This window comes from Leptidea sinapis, chromosome 24, assembly GCF_905404315.1.
Source record: "Leptidea sinapis chromosome 24, ilLepSina1.1, whole genome shotgun sequence".
Taxonomy (NCBI): domain Eukaryota; kingdom Metazoa; phylum Arthropoda; class Insecta; order Lepidoptera; family Pieridae; genus Leptidea; species Leptidea sinapis.
The window spans coordinates 7,121,966-7,139,657 of NC_066288.1; the positions used below are offsets into that span (position 1 = coordinate 7,121,966).

The following is a 17,692-nucleotide window of genomic DNA, read 5'->3' on the forward strand; positions in this document are numbered from 1 at the left end:
ATTGAAATAATAATTATACGTGTTTTTTTTTATTTAATTCTAAATTTATATTTCATTTCTTCTTTCTTATCACATATAATCTAGTATTTCGTACAATTAACTGATTTAGGGAAATGTCTATTCACTTGCAACATTATTTGGCTGTCTGTGTGCATGTTGACGAATGTAAGTACGTGATGCTCACGCTCACATTAATTCTAATGTTACTTCTATATTGACAGGAACTATGAATGAAACTGTCGTTCTGAGCATTATTATTCTAAGCTAATAAATACACAATAAAAGCAGTTTTAGAGCTCCATAAGTCGTTTTATATCTCATATTATAGCTTGTATTTCAACTGACGAAGTCGTGTGTTAAAAATATATCAATAGGAATGGTGTTACAACAGGTATGCCGTTTTAATTAACATTTTAGTATATGTTTTCGTGTCTTATTAAACCAAAATATATTAACGCCATAGGTGTTAGATTCTAGTCAGTAAGACAGATGACCCGAATTTTTCTGATTCCAAATTACTTAAAATCTGCTTATGTGCTATGCATATTCACAATAAAAATAATTTCTTAAAACTATTCCAAACTTATGCTTATTGTGTAGTAAAACCATGACTTATATTTTTTTTTAATGATTTTCTTAGGCAATGTGTGACGGTTTTACGCAATATTGATTAACTAATAATATATTACTAGGTTGTAATTTTGTGAGTAGTATTTAACAACAACGATTTGTGATTCATTATATGGTGTTATTCCGTTCCTTATCTAGGCAATAAATTAAATATAACAGTTTAAGTAATCACAAACCATCACTTTATAATATTATAATTCATACAATCTTAAAAATTAAAACTGTAGTTAGCTATGTATGTACATGCAAGATATCGAATTAAAAATAAATAATTAATAAATTTAATAATAAAAATTAAAAAATGGCTCTGTCGTAAGTCCTACTACTGATTATATATATATATATTATATAAACTTGGTTAGAAATGTCGAGTTGTTCCATTTTTTGTCTATTTACAGCCGTTCCCAATATTCTGTCTATCTCTGGTTGTGGAATTTATATAAAAAATCGTAACTATTTTTGACTTTTCTGTCCTAATAAACTTATCGAAGGAACCTTACCTTATCCGTACACGCTATGTGTCAATGGGACGACGTATAGCTTACCAGCGATATAAAGTTTGTATGGAAATTGCAATTCACGCGTCCCAATATACCTAAGGTGATAAGAATGACTTATCGGGTATATTGGGACAGCTACAGATTATTGACAGCTAATTACTGACAGTAGAAGGTAGTAATTTAACTCTATCTGTAGGTAGTATATTGGGAACGGCCGTAAGTGATCCGTCAGCCTGGGACTAGATTACGATAATTTTATAGCACTAACAATGACAGTAGGTACAACATTGTATATTTCTTTAAAAAGAGCGCAAAAAAATAATGCTGGCAGAGTTTCTTGCGCCGCTTTTTCTCTCTCAGAGCGCCATTTGTTTCAAAAGCGCTAGTAGTATCTAGCATATTAGATATGACATCAAAAAGAATTCTAAAGGAATCAATTTTGAGAAAATAAATGCCCTTTATGCCTTTTAATAGAAAAAATAAATAAGGGTATTTTTATCACAACATAATTTAGGATATTTTTTAAATTACCATATTTGACATTGTGCAGTCACAGAAATGACCAAACAAAACTAGTATCTTAAAAGCGTTATTAATACCCCCATTTTTTTTTTCAAATATCTTAACATAAACAATCTTAACTGACTCCAAAGCAGTTTTCATTGTTTTGTAGTAAGCATGGGCTTACTTTTACAATTTGGTTTTATTCAAACTCTTCAAAAAACATAAAAAAATTAAATGACTTTGAAGTCCACGCATCCAATGTTGCGGGCAAAAGCTCGTTCCGAATTATATTGTTATATGATAATTTATACGTCTAGGTCATAGGTTCTCAACGTGGGCGATAACGCCCTCTTGTGGGCGTTTGAGACTTTCGGGGGGGCAGTAGAAGACCCAGAGAAAATCAGGGGGCATTGGCGCAGATGGGGCGTGGGTAGATTAATGATATAGTCTAAAAAGGCAAAAAATACACGAAAATACTCTAGAAAAAAACATATTTTCAAAGTGGACGGTGAGCAAAATAAGGTTGAGAAACTATGGTGTAGATAGTAGATATATATATATCTAGATCTCTTGCTGTTAGACAACCGATAAAAACAGGCAATATTAGTTTTGTGTACGTGATAAGCTACATCTTACACTCGCGATTTGTATGACACTTTGTGTTAGTGTGCGTGCATTGATAAAAATAGAGGTTAACTGTCAGCATCAATTTTTTTTAAAGCTTTCACAGCTGTCATAATCTATATATACGTATAAATGTTCTATAGTCCGGTCAATTTAGACAATTAAAATAAAGAAAATTCCGACAGAGCCAAATCTTCGTAGAGACTTAGGTTTACCACAAGGAATAAAGTGTCAAAAGTCCCCATCAGTCCCATGTGAGCTTAGGGACTTATTCGGGGCCCAAGGTCAAAATTTTAGGTTTTTTGGATTTTTCTCGAAAACGGTAAGTTTTATCGAAAAAGGACCGAGCAAAGTTGTAGATCTTAAAATTCTCTATAAAAATGGTCTCTATGTCTTTTTCTCTAAGACCCACTATTTCCCACATATTGCGCTTGTAAGAATCATGTTCTACTTAGTATGCACACATATGCCACGTGTAGGTGGTGGAGGTGCCGCGTTATGCCATATTTAGGTACTCAAGCAAGCAAAAATGCCTACCCGTGTCTCTCTGCCTATTCTTTTGTCCATGTGGTGTCGTTCACGTATACCTGCTTCATTTAGTGTTGAACGAGCAGTTCGAGTGACTATACGTATTTATTACAAGCGTCTACTATTGTAGTTAGTGCTGATAAATATTAAAAAAAAATGTCACAATTTTGCTTTATTTGTAATAAACTTTTGACTGAAGATGAAACTGTTGTGGTCAGTCGTGGAATGCCAACTTTAATCGATGCAAGTGTCGCGAGAAGTTGCTGATTATTTAAGAAGCCAAAAGTCCGTTACAATTCACGTGGATTGCAGAAAATCATACACCCGGAAAACTTCAATCTCTGCATCAAAAAGACAACGTGAGGAAGAACAGGCCAGTAGTTCAAAAGTAAGTCCACCTCATACTAGAGCGCGAATAAGTGAATCCAGCTTTTGTTTTAAAAACCACTGCTTATTTTGTGGCGATGAAGCGGATGAAGAAGCAGAAAAGAAGAAAGTGAAGATTTATCGCCGAAAAATTTATAAAGTTCTACACACTCAAAAGCTGTCTTTGCGCGTATTAATTTTCAGTATGATTTAGTTGCTGCCGGTCGCTAAATACCATGACAGTTGTTACAAATCCTAATAAATCCTGTAAAAAATACACGAAACAAAAAGCAAGTACAGCTATCTTGTCTTCCTCCAACATCGGCATCTGCTACTCAACATTTGTTTCGAGTATACTATCAAGTTCAGACATGGCAAGGCAATGAACTGAACCCTGAAGACTGGGGTTGGAAATTGATAAATAATACTTTGGAACCGATTCGAACTTTACTGCCCCCTGCTCCAGAAAAACTTCTTAACACTATTTTTTGCAATTGCAAGAAAGGTTGTAGTGCCAAATGTGGCTGTAAAAAAGTGGGGTTGCAGTGTTCTCCAGCGTGTACCAATTGCCAAGGTGTCTCTTGCTCAAATGTTCAATTAAATACAAGTTGAATATGAAGAGTATGAGTCAGATTAAAGTAATAAAAAAAAGTTAGAACGACAGTTAAACTCAGTAACCCATATCAATAATCTTCATACTATTAAATAATTATTGTTCCTGAAAATAACGTCATAAAGGTTCGTGGAATAGGCCTACCGGGTATACCACGTTAAAAAAAACGCGCCGAGTACACTACCTCACAGGTGGTGTTGAAATATGTGCATATTATGTAGAACATGATTCTTACAAGCGCAATCTCTGGCAGCAAAATCTGGGAAATAGTGGGTCTTAGAGAAAAAATCATAGGAACCATTTTTATTGAAAATTTTAAGATCTACAACTGTACTCGGTACTTTTTCGATAAAACTTACTGTTTTCGAGAAAAATCCAAAAAACCTAAAATTTTGACCTTGGGCCCCGAATAAGCCCCATTGGGCCGAAAGCAGGAGTGCTATCAGGCTTGGGTCAATGCGGTGGTATCTAAGGATGCGAATTCCAGCGAACTTAAAAAACACTTCAATCATGCCTCCAGGTCCTTCAAAAGAGTTATTGCTGACGCGAAGTCGAAGCACATTGGCAGAATTGGCGAGAGACTTGCACGCCTTCCCTCGGGAACTCGTGCGTTCTGGTCACTCGCCAAGGCTGTCCAAGGAAACTTCTACCAGCCAGCCATTCCGCCACTGCACAGGGATGATGACTCGCTGGCCCATGACGCGAAAGAGAAAGTTGATCTCCTGCGCGTCCAACTCGACTGTGGATGACCAAGGTGCACCACCAGCGCATATTCCGCGGTGCGATTCTTATATGCCAGAGGTAAAAATCCGGCATGGTGCCGTGCTTAAAGCGCTTCTCACCTTGGACATTCACAAATCGAGCGGGCCCGATGGCATTCCCCCGATAGTGCTGCGGACATGTGCTTCGGAACTGGCGCCGGTCCTTACCCGTCTTTTCCGGCTCTCCTACTCATCAGGCGTAGTCCCGAAATTATGGAAAGCGGCTTTAGTGCACCCGATCCCTAAGAAAGGTGTACGCTCAGATCCGTCCAACTACCGCCCCATTGCCATTACCTCCATTTTCTCCAAAGTAATGGAGTCAATCATCAACCGCCAGCTCTTGGGATACCTAGAGCGGCACCAGCTGATCAGCGACTGCCAGTACGGTTTCCGTCAGGGTCGCTCAGCTGGTGATCTTCTTGCGTACCTCACCCATAAATGGGCGCAAGCGGTTGAGTCGAAGGGAGAGGCGTTGGCGGTGAGTTTAGACATAGCGAAGGCCTTTGATCGGGTGTGGCATAAAGCGCTTAAAGCGAAACTGCCATCCTATGGGCTTCCCGAGAAGTTGTGCAAATGGGTCACTAGCTTTTTGGCTGATCGGAGCATCAAGGTTGTTATCGACGGTGCATGCTCCGACTTAAAACCCATAAACTCTGGTGTCTCGCAAGGCTGTGTGCTATCCCCTACGCTGTCTCTTTTGCATATCAATGATATGCTGCAAATCAGCAATATTCATTTCTATGCAGACGACAGCACGGGGTATGCTTCCTACACCGGCCGTGGCAACATGTCCCGGGATAGCGTCGACGTGAACCGGATCAAACTTGTGTCTGAAATCGAGACTATGCTTTGCAAAGTCTCGGAATGGGGCCGACAAAATTTAGTCCAATTCAACCCCAAGAAGACACAAGTTTGTGCGTTCACCGCTAAAAAGTCTCCCTTTGTCGTATCCCCTCGATTCGAGATCACTCCTCTAACTGCCGCAGCCTGTATTGGCATACTTGGCGTCGATATATCGAGCGACGTTCAGTTCCGTGGTCACTTGGAAGAGAAGGCCAAACTGGCCTCTTGGTGTACTCAGTAAGGCGAGACAGTACTTCACTAAAAGCCACCGCCTGCAACTTTATAAGGCGCAAATTCGGCCACACATGGAGTACTGTTCTCACCTCTGGGCGGGTGCTCTCCAGTACCAGCTTTCTACCATTTGACCGCATACAACGAAGAGCGGCTCGAATCATCGACGATCAAGTCATCTCCGATCGGCTTGATTCTCTAGCATTGCGTAGAGATGTGGGTTCTCTCTGCATCTTCTACCGCATTTATCACGGGGAGTGCTCAGAGGAGCTGTTCGGGATTCCAGCGGCCGAATTCCACCATCGGACATTACGTGCAAAGTACCATCCGCATCACGTAGACGTCTGGCATTCCACAACCGCGCTTTTTCATCGAAATTTCTTGCCTCGCACAGCCACTTTGTGGAATCAACTACCGGCAGCGGTCTTCCCGAACAGATACGACTTAGGGACCTTCAAGAAAAAGCATACTCCCACCTTAAAGGCCGGCAACGCATTTCTTGACACACCTGTTGTTGCGGATGTCCATGGGCGGTTCCCTCACCTCTCCCCATCCCGTGAGTCTCTTGCCCGTTTGCCCCCTCTCATATAAAAAAAAATAAGTCCCTAAGCTCACATGGGACTGATGGGGACTTTTGACACTTTATTCCTTGTGGTAAACCTAAGGTCTCTACGAAGATTTGGCTCTATCGGAATTTTCTTTATTTGATCACTATTTTTATGTCTACATTGACCGGACTACTAATATCAACTGATGAACGTAATACTCACTTCAACGATGCACCAAGACGTGAGGCTTGTGATCATACATGCGACTATTCCAAAAAATCAAGAATGTCTGTGTGTGGCTGTAAACTGCTGACTGGCTTACTCGCCCATAAAGGGTTCCGTAGCAACAAGGAACAAAATGTGAAACTTCTTGTAGTTTGTTGTAATTTTTTTTAAACGAATTATGAGGTAACACTGAAAATGTTTAGAAAATGAAAAACGGCTTAATGTAGAAAGTTGCCAATACTTTTATTGTTTATCGAAGTAATCTCCGTCCTCTCTACTTATCGTCGCATTCGATGGTAACACTGAGAAAAGCAGTGGGCCCATTCTTCCTAAGGGGTCTCTTCTATGGCATTGTCGTACGATTTCACCGCATCTTCAGGGCTCGTCAAGGGAATACCTTGAAATTTATCTTTAGTTCTTCAGTCAGGTTCAGGTCAGGACTGTATGGCGGATGATGACCTTTCCGACCAAAGAATGAGGCAATCATCTTTTTTCCTTGATTTCTTCCTTTCTTCACCTTAGTTAGCCGATCCTCGAAAAGAAACACCCACTGAGCTGATTGTCTTTTGGTTTCGGGTTCTTAGCCATATACCCAGCATTCATCACCTGTGACAATGTCAAATACAGCATTTGAGTCACCGCCGTTGAACTTATCTAACATTTGGCGACACCAGTTCTATGCGAAGGTGTTTCTGGTCGTCGGTTAAAATATGGGGAATCCATCTGGTACAAAGCTTCCCGACGCCTAAATGTTCGTGTAATATTTTTTGAACTTGACTCATACGAATGCCTAGGCTTGCCGGTATCTGCTGATAGGTCACACTCTTATCTTCCTCTATCATGCGTCGCACAGCACTGATGTTATCTTCAGTAGTCGCTGTTAAAGGACGTTCCTCACGCGGATCTTCATGGAGATTGCTACGTTCACGCTTAAACTCATTAAACCAATTGTAAATAGTGGCACGAGATGGGGCTTCATTAAGAAGTGCTAATCGCAGTCTATCATAGCTTTGTTGTTGAGTAAGCCCACAACGAAAGTCATAATAAATCACTGACCAAAAATTTTCTCGCGTTAGGTTCATTTTCACGTGTAACAAGAGTTTTAGATTTGCCGCTAATTCACAAAAACAAATGACAAATGAATGCAATATACTACATTAGGCTACCAAAGAATTCTAACATTGAAATTCAAAAAAGTTTTCATTTGCAAAGTTTCTAACTGGCCAGTTCTAAACATTTTCAGTGTTACCCACGTAAAAATAACTATTTACTAGATCTCGTTCAAACCAATTTTCAGTAGAAGTTTTCTTGGTAATGTCAATAATATATTTTTTTTAGTTTTATCATTCTCCTATTTTAGAAATTACAGGGGGGGGGGGACACATTTTACCACTTTGGAAGTGTCTCTCGCGCAAACTATTCAGCTTAGAAAAAAATGATCTCAACCTCAATATATTTATTGAAAACCTATGCATAATACTCCACACGTATGGGTTTGATGAAAAAAAAAATTTGAGTTTCAGTTCTAAGTATGGGGAACCCCCAAAATCTATTGTTGTTTTTTTTTCTGTTTTTGTGTGTAAATCTTAATGCGGTTTATAGAATACATCTATTTGCCAAGTTTTGGAAAAAATCTATAAGGGTTCCGATTTTTGCCAAGAGCTACGGAACCCTAAAAATCATTGTGTTTAATTAAAAAAACTCATTATAAGGTATATTAAGCAGCCAGGGAATTCAAAAAACATAGTTTCTTTGAATTTAAGATCAGCTGATAATATACGTCTGAACTTCGGATGTGGCTTAATAATATATTTTTTTTTTTTTTGAAAATAAGAGACGAGACGAGCAGCACGTTCAGCTGATGGTAATTGATGCGCCCTGCCCATTACAATGCAGTGCTACTGAGGATTCTTAAAAAACCCCAAAAATTCTGAGCGGCACTACAACTGCACTCGTCACCTTGAGACATAAGATGTTAAGTCTCATTTGCCCAGCTAGCTACGGCGCCCTTCAGACCGAAACATAGTAATGCTTACACATTACTGCTTCAATAGGCGCCGTTGTGGTACCTACCCATAATCTAGCCGGCATCCTGTGCAAAGGATCCTCCCACTGGTAAACATTAAGACACTCCATTAAATCGACACAATATTTATACAGGAATATCAAAGGCACCGAGGGGAGAATCTCATTAATTCTTAGGAGGGTTCACTTTTTTTTAATACCTGTCAGATACTTTGTATATTAATAATGGTAATTGTGTGCGGTTTTTAATAATAATAATAATAATAAAATATTTTATTTGCAGCTAAAAAACACACAAAAAATAAAACAATTCTTAAATTAAATTTGAAATTAAACAATAAAACACTCCATACTTATTAAAAGACTAGGAACGTTAGCCGCAAATAAGCTCAAGCTCGGCATATGCTGGCACACATTATGCATGCTCAGCGCCGATCTTCCGCTTGAGCCAGTTTAGTTTAGTGTCAAAATATTCAATTGTCTTCAAGGGGCTTCAAGATCTAGCTAGGTATAGAGATAATGTGCCGTGTAGTACAATCCAAACTCAGTGCATAAGCCATGCATAAGCAGCAGTAACGGATTAAGCTTACGCGCGGCTCGTAGCAAATTCTTGCAATGAGCGCTTGGTTTATATACTGGAAATAGTCAGTTACCGAGTGTCTGACGTGAGTTGTCTCAGTAGGAAAAGTAGTAACGTTTCACGTTTTTGCCACGTCAAGAAATTCAATATCTTAATAAGTTTCACTCAAAAAATTATGCTCAGAGATGAGTGGGGGACCCCTTCTGCGCGGGGCAATTGCTACACTTGCTATATGGCTAATCCGGCACTGATAAGCAGACCGACTAACTTGCAAACTCACCCACTTCATACATTTCTATTCAAATTCAAATTCAAAAAAATCATTATTCACTGTAAAAATTATAAGTCACTAGCTGACCCAGCAAACGTTGTATTGCCGATATTAAAATCGCGAAACAAAAGTAGATGTGTGAAAATTTGAAGTTGTATCTATTTTTTAATGCTGACTCATAATCAAACAAATTAAAAAAAAGGTATAAAAAATTTAAAAAAAAATTGGCGTGGACCACCCTTAACATTTAGGGGGATGAAAAATAGATGTTGTCCGATTCTCAGACCTACCCAATATCCATTCAAAATTTCAATTCAAGAATCGGTCAAGCTATTTCGAAAGAGCTTAACTATAAACACCACGACATGAGAATTTTATATATTAGATTTAGCGCAAGTCAAGATGAAGTGCTAAAGTTACAATAGCATTCAAATGATTAAAACAATATTAATTAACAATAAATTTAGAAACATTAATTTCAACTATCTTTATGATTCAAATAATCTTTCACATTATAATAGGCCTTAGATGATAATTTATTTTTTACGATACATTTAATTTTTCAACAAGTCTGAAAGAAGATGTTATGACAGAAATTGAGAAAGGTATGCTGAGATACTTTGGACATGTCGAGAGAATTAATGAAGAACGATTGACGAAGAAAGTGTATAAGGCCAGTGTGAATGAAAGTGTTGGAAGGGGTAGACTGAGGTGGACGTTTCAAGATCAAATCAGGGACGTCTTGAAAAAAGGCCAGGTCAAGAGTACCCTAAACCGGAGAGCATGTATGAAAGGAATAATGAAAGTGGACGAAGCGAAACAAGTATGTAAGGATCGTAGCAAGTGGAAAGAGTAAGTATTTATATATCATTTGGGATCTTATTATAAAATGTAACACAAATATTTTCGAGGTTATTTTTGAAGTCCGCAAATGAATATTAACGATATCTCATTGCTTCTGTTGGTGCATTAATTTATTAGTAAATAACAGAACAAAGCAACAGTACCCACAATTAACATAAAATAAAAAACAACGAAATAATTAATGTAAAACATAATATTAAGTATAAGACCTTCATAAAGTACTGGTTTACAACAATGTTAAATAAATACAAGCTGTAGGTAAAAAATAACAAGACTCGTCAGTATTTCCGCTATTGTTCGTATGTATGTTTATAATAATGTGTGTATGTGTTAAATGACTTGTGCAACAATGATGTGAAAAACAGCACCAACAATGTGAAAAATGATCGTTGTAATATATTTCTGCTGTGAAGCAGTAATGTGTAAGAATTGCTGTGTTTCGGTCTGAAGGGCGCCGTAGCTAGTGAAGTTACTTAGCAAATGAAACTTAACATCTTATGTCTCAAGTTGGCGAGAAAGAATCCTGAGCGACACTGCATTGTAATGGGCAGGGCGTATCAATTACCATTAGCTGAACGTCCTGCTCGTCTCGTCCCTTAATTCAATAAGAAAAAATTTAAAGATATAGTTTAGTTGAATTAAGACTTGCCGATAGAATGTAATAATATTATTGGTATAGTTGCGGGCTGTGACAGTTTCCGCAGATAGATACGCTGTAATCTTAGATTAAGGATTAGTCTCCGCTGCGCTCCAACTAGATACCGCAGGCGTAGTCGCAAAGTGTGGCAACTAATACTACGTCCAAGTGGGCGTACTGGAGCCATTCTCGAACAATGTGTGACGTTGACTTCCCACCTGTTCTGTTAAACTTTGCTAATAATTGAAACTAAAATTTTAGTTGCGTAGTAAAACTTTGTAAAAGTACATACTACAAGAAATGAGAAAGACACCGGGAACAAATATCATCATTATATATATTGTATTTTATTAATTTCAATGTAAAATAACACGAAACATGTGTTGCAAAATTTTAAAGATGCCAATGAGTGTCAAGATGCCACGCACAAAAGCATCTAATAGTTGCCGTAGGTAGTAAAAAGCTGTTGTTCTTAGGTAGTGCGGTACCTATTTAAAGCGCAGCGGAGACCAATCCTTAATCTAAGTTCTCCATATTCATAAATGTGAGTGAATTTCGAGGTAGATGAAGACATAAAATATACAGAAGAAAGGAGAGCCTTGCGTAGTATACGTAGAGTTTGAAATAATGATCCCCTTGCGTACCGAGTAAGTCGATCGGAAGCATTTAAAAAAGAACTATTTTTTTTTCTTTATTGTTCACAATTAAAAGTATTACAGACAAGAAACCATGTAAGGTTTATCCGTGGGGACGAAATCGCTCTTAATTACTTACATTATTATATTAGATTCTTATACTAATTATATTAACACGCCTTACGTATACATAATTACATAAAAAATTGTTTGCTTAATAAATACTTTGCCTTTTCCGGTTGTTTCTCAATACTTTCTAAAACGTTTGCTGGCAAAAACGACCATTTAGTGTGTCTGGCAATAAATACTCCCATTTCCGCCTACCATATGCATTGTTATATTTAGGTAATATGTATGTGTTTAGGTAGGACAGACTACGGAGGTGTGGTTGCCGTGACCGTCTTATTAAAGCTTTAATATAATATAATATAATATATATATATATATATATATATATATATATATATATATATATATATATAATATAAATACTATAATATAATAAAAATGCTATTTTTCTTACGAAGATACTAGTTGTAGCGCTTCAGAGCACCAATTCTTAATCTAAGGCTGAAATATAGCATATTTGCACGTTGTTTCACGTGTGCCTTTCAATTATTTACGTGTATTTACTCGTATTAAACCAAATTATCAAGCGACGCAATGATCATAACTGATACATGACGTCAATCATGTGTCGATAACATGTCTTAATGGCGTATATTATACTCACACCCATATTATCTATATATATAAAAATGAATTGCTGTTCGTTAGTCTCGCTAAAACTCGAGAACGGCTGGACCAATTTGGCAAAGAACAATGGCGAAGTTCAACAATATATTTGAAATTGAATGGTAGCGTCTCAAGAACTGACGTGTACTAATTAATTCTCTATAATTTTCTGCATCTACTGACATAATTCATTTTTAATTTAGAACCGGGATAATGGAGAATTAAATGATTATTTTGTTTGAGTTTTTAGGTTAGGTTTTTCTGTTTATTACTTTAGCGTTCTAACTATAGTATACTTATCTATTATATTCTAACTAACATGTTCCAACAACAATAACACTGAATATCACGAATTCCAAAAATCTTTAAGGATAGGAACTAGAAACCATAGGCAAATAGTTAATTAATACCTAATTACTAAACTGTCTACGGTCAACAACTCTGAGTATTATATTATGATAAAATGGAAACTTGTTACTTGATGCAATGGTAATAACAGTTTATTTTCAACAAACCAGAGTTGGTTGTCCATAGCTTTATAAGTAATTTTATAAGAGGGAAGTCAAATGCGCAATCCATAGTGGTAGGTAGGTACTTCTAAAGTGTACCTAACCTACGCCCGATGTTAAGGCTCGGGTCGACTTTTAAACTAAGTACTTCCATTTTTATAATCTTAAAAAACTGGTAAAATAAGTACTTAGTTTCCTAATGTCTTTTTCTCAATCGAAGTTCTTATTTTGTAGAAGTAGGTAGCAGTAAATTAAACAAGCAAAATATTTTATTTTGTTTATTGTTATATAAACAGCGTACGTTAGACCAATTCGTGGGGCATATCATAGTCCGGTAATGGAGAGGAGAAGTAATTCAAAATGAGGTTCAGAGTTTAAAACGAGGGAAAGATATTATTCAAGTCCAAAACCAAGCCAGGTAAAATAGAAACTACTTATTAATATAAAGAAAACAACACAACAGCGGTAACTATAATTGATAGGTATTATTAGTATTAGGCATAGGTGACAGGTATAGATACTCATTGCTCATTCGCTCATCGCAGTCAGTCCTATTGACAGATAGCTTTCCTTGATGTAACCTAAAATGGATATGATTTCATAGTTGTGACAGCATATAATGTGAAAATGAAATAAATATTTTATTTATTTCCCCGGTTCCTTTTGCAATACAATTTTATCTAACAAGTCAATTTATCTATGAAGTTTTTTTTGTAACAATCCTAACCTTAGACGGTTATTCCTATAGTCAGGTAAAATTTCGCCATTGTTCTTTAGGTCTTGAATTATTTGTGGAAGTCCAGGGAAGGTTTAAAAGGTGAATAAATGGTGAAAATGTTGCTAAATTAAAAAAAAAACAACAAATTTGTTTTTCCTTTGATGTGTCCCCCGTCATTCAGAAATCAAATAAAAATGATAGTTTTAAATGAATAACTAATTAGAATTTTTAAATCTTTCTCTTAAGGTGAGTTACCGTTAATAAGATTATTGGGACAGAAAAGTCAATGATAGTTACGATTTTTATCTCAAGTAGGCCACAACCGGAGATAGAATGAATATCGGGAACGGCCGCATGACAACTGTGAAAACGTCAAAAAATTCAAATTGAGCTTAGAACTAGCCCGTATTTTGGGTACACAAAGTGTCATACAAATCGCGAGTGTAAGACGTAACTTGTCATGCACACTAAACTAATATTCCTGACCTGTTTTTATCCGTTGTCTGACAGCAAGAGACTATCTAAACGCATGAATTATCTAAGGATTCCTCTTAAGCAAAAGACGATTTCAATATTTTGTAAGAAATAAAAAGATTTACACTTATTTATTTGTAAATATTTACATACGTATAACGAAACATATAATACTGTTATTATTATCTTTGCATGGTGACATAAATAATTCAATATTCAAATATTGGACCCGTTTGGCCCATTTATCCTAATGGATTACTAATTTTATTGTAACAATTTAAAACTCGTTATAATAAATAATCGTTTTAAGTGTTTATAAAGGCTACCAATGCTCTTAAAATTTAACGGCCTTACAAATAATATTGGCATTTTTTTTTTGAGATTTTATGACCTGGTAACTAAGACCATTAAGTCAAGGCATAAAGTGATAACTTAGCATAAACCCAGATTATGTAAAATGTTTACAAATAGACATTTTGCTTACGAATGGTTTGTTCGGACGTATAACATTTCCCGCGTTTATTTGCAAGGCAGCTTGTCATTCGGAAAACTTCAGAATTATCCTTGTATTGGCAGTGTTGTCAACGATATTGTAAACATTTTGCATTTTCTTTGTTTAACTATATATCTATATATTTATCAGTTATAACTTTATACCAAGTTATTTGTAAGGCCGAAGTTTAAATTAAAACTATCTTAATTACTTAGCAACATTTCACTTTCACATTCGCACGACACGTCACAAGTTACGATATCATCCCCACCATCTGGATGTGTGGCGGTCCTCCACAGTGCGGTTTTCAAGGAGCTTTCTTCCTCGCACTACGAAGCTGTGGAATGAGCTTCCTTGTGCGGTGTTTCCGGGACGATACGACATGGGTACCTTCAAGAAAAGCGCGTACACCTTCCTTAAAGGCCGGCAACGCTCCTGTGATTCCTCTGGTGTTGCAAGAGATTGTGGGCGGCGGTGATCACTTAACACCAGGTGACCCGTACGCTCGTTTGTCGTCCTATTCCATTAAAAAAAAAAGTTAAGCAAGAAATTGAACTGTAAATCAAATCAAATCAAATACATTTTATTTCGTAGGTAAATTACATTACACTTGAAATATGTATTTTTTTTTCATACAGATGATTCGAAAGGCAGATTTTTTTAGAGAAGAACGAGCAAGAAACTCCAAGGTTACTGTTTTCAAAACAGATTTGTTATAAAAGTTCTTATTTGCAATTAAATTATTTCAATTAGACTATTTGCAACGCGATCCAACAAAAATACTAATTGCCTAACACCAGTAAGTCAAAAAAAATGTGAATTAATAGTAAAAGCACAAGAGTATATACATATTGTAGTACAGTTCAGTAGATGCATCAATCCACATATACCGTTAATAAAATAAAGGCATTATGCGAGCATTTTATTAGCAAAAAATATATATAAAAATATTTAATTAATTAATTAAAAAAAAAAAGAAAATGTATCCGCAATTAATGTATGTTTAAATTCAGGATATGATCTAGCGATTAAGTGATGTGGCAACATGATGTCGAAGAATTTTCTCGATAAAAAAAATCACAATGTTGACTCTCAATTATTAATATAGCCTGTCAGGATTAAAAGAAATACTTTGAATATGACTTTGATACTTTGCATAGTAATTAAACTTAATTAAAAGCAAGTCTTCGTTGATCCAGATTTTTTAAAATATCCATTATATCAATTAAAATAAATGCCGTGCGTACAAATTACACATGTCAGAAATGAAACCTGCTTTGTGCATGAATCTTTAAACTGCATTATTATAGATAAATGCGCTCAATATGCTATAATAGATAAATGCGCTCAATATGGTATTCGAGCCGCAGTCAATACGTTGAAATTGCTAAATTAAATAATAAACAAGAAGTAATACCTTATCAATCAGAACTTAGACTTAAAACAAAAGGTGTACCACAAGGAAGTATATTGGGTCCACTTCTATTCATAATCTACATAAACGACTTACCTAGCATTACTACTTATAACTACTCTTTTTGCTGATGACATCTCTATTGTAATTAAATGTAACAATGAATTGACATATGATATAGAAATTAATAAAACAATAAAGGACACAATTGAATGGCTTATTGAAAATAACCTGACTGTAAATATAAAAAAAAACAATGTATATGCAGTATTATAATAAGAATGGGAAAGGAAAAGATATTAATGTTAATTATCATAATGAGAATATTAAAGAAGCACAACTTGTCAATTTTCTTGGTATTACTTTAGACAGCAACTTGTGCTTCAAGTCACATGTTGACAAAATTAGCAAAAAAATTAACCAACATGTATTTGTCCTCAAACGCGTATCAAAAACAATAGGTGAAAAAACAGCGCTAATGGCATATCATGCATTCGTGGTTTCAGCTTTAAGATATGGATTGGTCATATGGGGCAACTCGGTGAGCATAGGGCATTTATTTATTGGACAGAAGAAGTGTATCAGGGCGGTTTGTGGAGCCGGCCCCCTAGATTCTTGTAGACCGCTATTTAAAAAGTTGAAAATTCTATCGCTGCCATGCATACATTTATGAGATAAGCCTATTTGTTTAAAAACATATGTGTGATTTCTATACAAAAAAAGGCCAGTTTTAGTAGAAATTGTTATAGCATATAGTCTGTGAAAATATATAATAAATTGCCCAATGAATTGAAATTTTTACCGTTCAAAGTTTTTAAAAGAAGACTGCATCAGTGGTTAACAAATAAGTGCTTCTATAGTTTAAATGAATTTTTCAATACAAAATGAATTAGTCTATTTGATAATAATATATGTAAATTAATATACTTTTATGAGATTGAATTTGTTAATATTATACATAGGTACTAATGATTAATAATAAATAACTTAATAATGAATTATTAAGTTATTTAAGTCTCATACTATAATATCTTAAATTTTTTTTTTATAAATATTAATGATATTATTGTGAAATCCGACATGTTTCGGTATAACAGTACGAGTAGTGTTTAGACAATATTGTAACATATTTTGCATGTCAATTGACGATACATATTGGATTATCCATTATATTGTTAACATCTTAAGTACAATGTTTCCTGCAAATAAAATTTCATTTCATTTCATATGAAGTCCTGGTACATGTTGCTAGGATGACACATGATTTCAACTACTATGAAAGGCATAACTATCACCGCTACCATGTTTATGTTCTCCTGGTGTATATATTGTAGTAATAAGTCGTGCGCATGACGTCAGAATATATTAAGGTACCGCGTCATACATAAGACAATCTCTTCTAAAACTATGATCGCCTAGTAACAAAACAGTGTATATTGCTATTCTATCTCATTTTCTCCCACGCTAAGTCTTATGAATGTATGTGTCTGTCTCTTTTTAATGTCGCGTTTTTTCGCTTCATCGACTTTCAAATCACAACGATGTGAGAGAAGTTCACTCTTCAAAAATATTTATTTAGATTGTTACGAGAAAGATGCTTTTTCTTCCAGCATTATATTAGTGAGTATTTAAGAGATAAAAAAAGTTATGCTAGGTTCTTGAACTTGAAGTACGTTTTGATGATTTTGAATTTAAAACATATATCACATTTTCATTGAAAAAAAAGTGTAATGTGTGTAGTGATTACAAAAGTCACGAAAAACACACTCTGGCGTTGTGTTTAAATTATAGGGGTGCATGAAAATGCCGTTTTATTGTAATAGGTACTTCGAATTGACATAGAACATAGAAGTTTGAGATTTTGGAGTGAAACTCTTAGAATAGAAGTTTGAGATTTTCACATGGTACCTAAGTAGTTCTTCTTTAAAAAAACCCTAAAAATGGCTGACCCCAGGTCAAACACC

General features: G+C 35.6%; 1 protein-coding gene across 1 annotated transcript in view; it reads left to right on the plus strand.

Moving 5' to 3' along the window:
- The first annotated feature begins 258 nt into the window (after positions 1–258).
- LOC126971778 (facilitated trehalose transporter Tret1-like) overlaps positions 259–17,692 on the plus strand; it is a 28,156-nt gene continuing 10,722 nt past the window's right edge. The window contains exon 1 of the mRNA XM_050818179.1: positions 259–391. Coding sequence (XP_050674136.1) covers positions 377–391 — 15 coding nt within the window. The 5' untranslated portion in view covers positions 259–376. The remainder of the gene's footprint in view (positions 392–17,692) is intronic.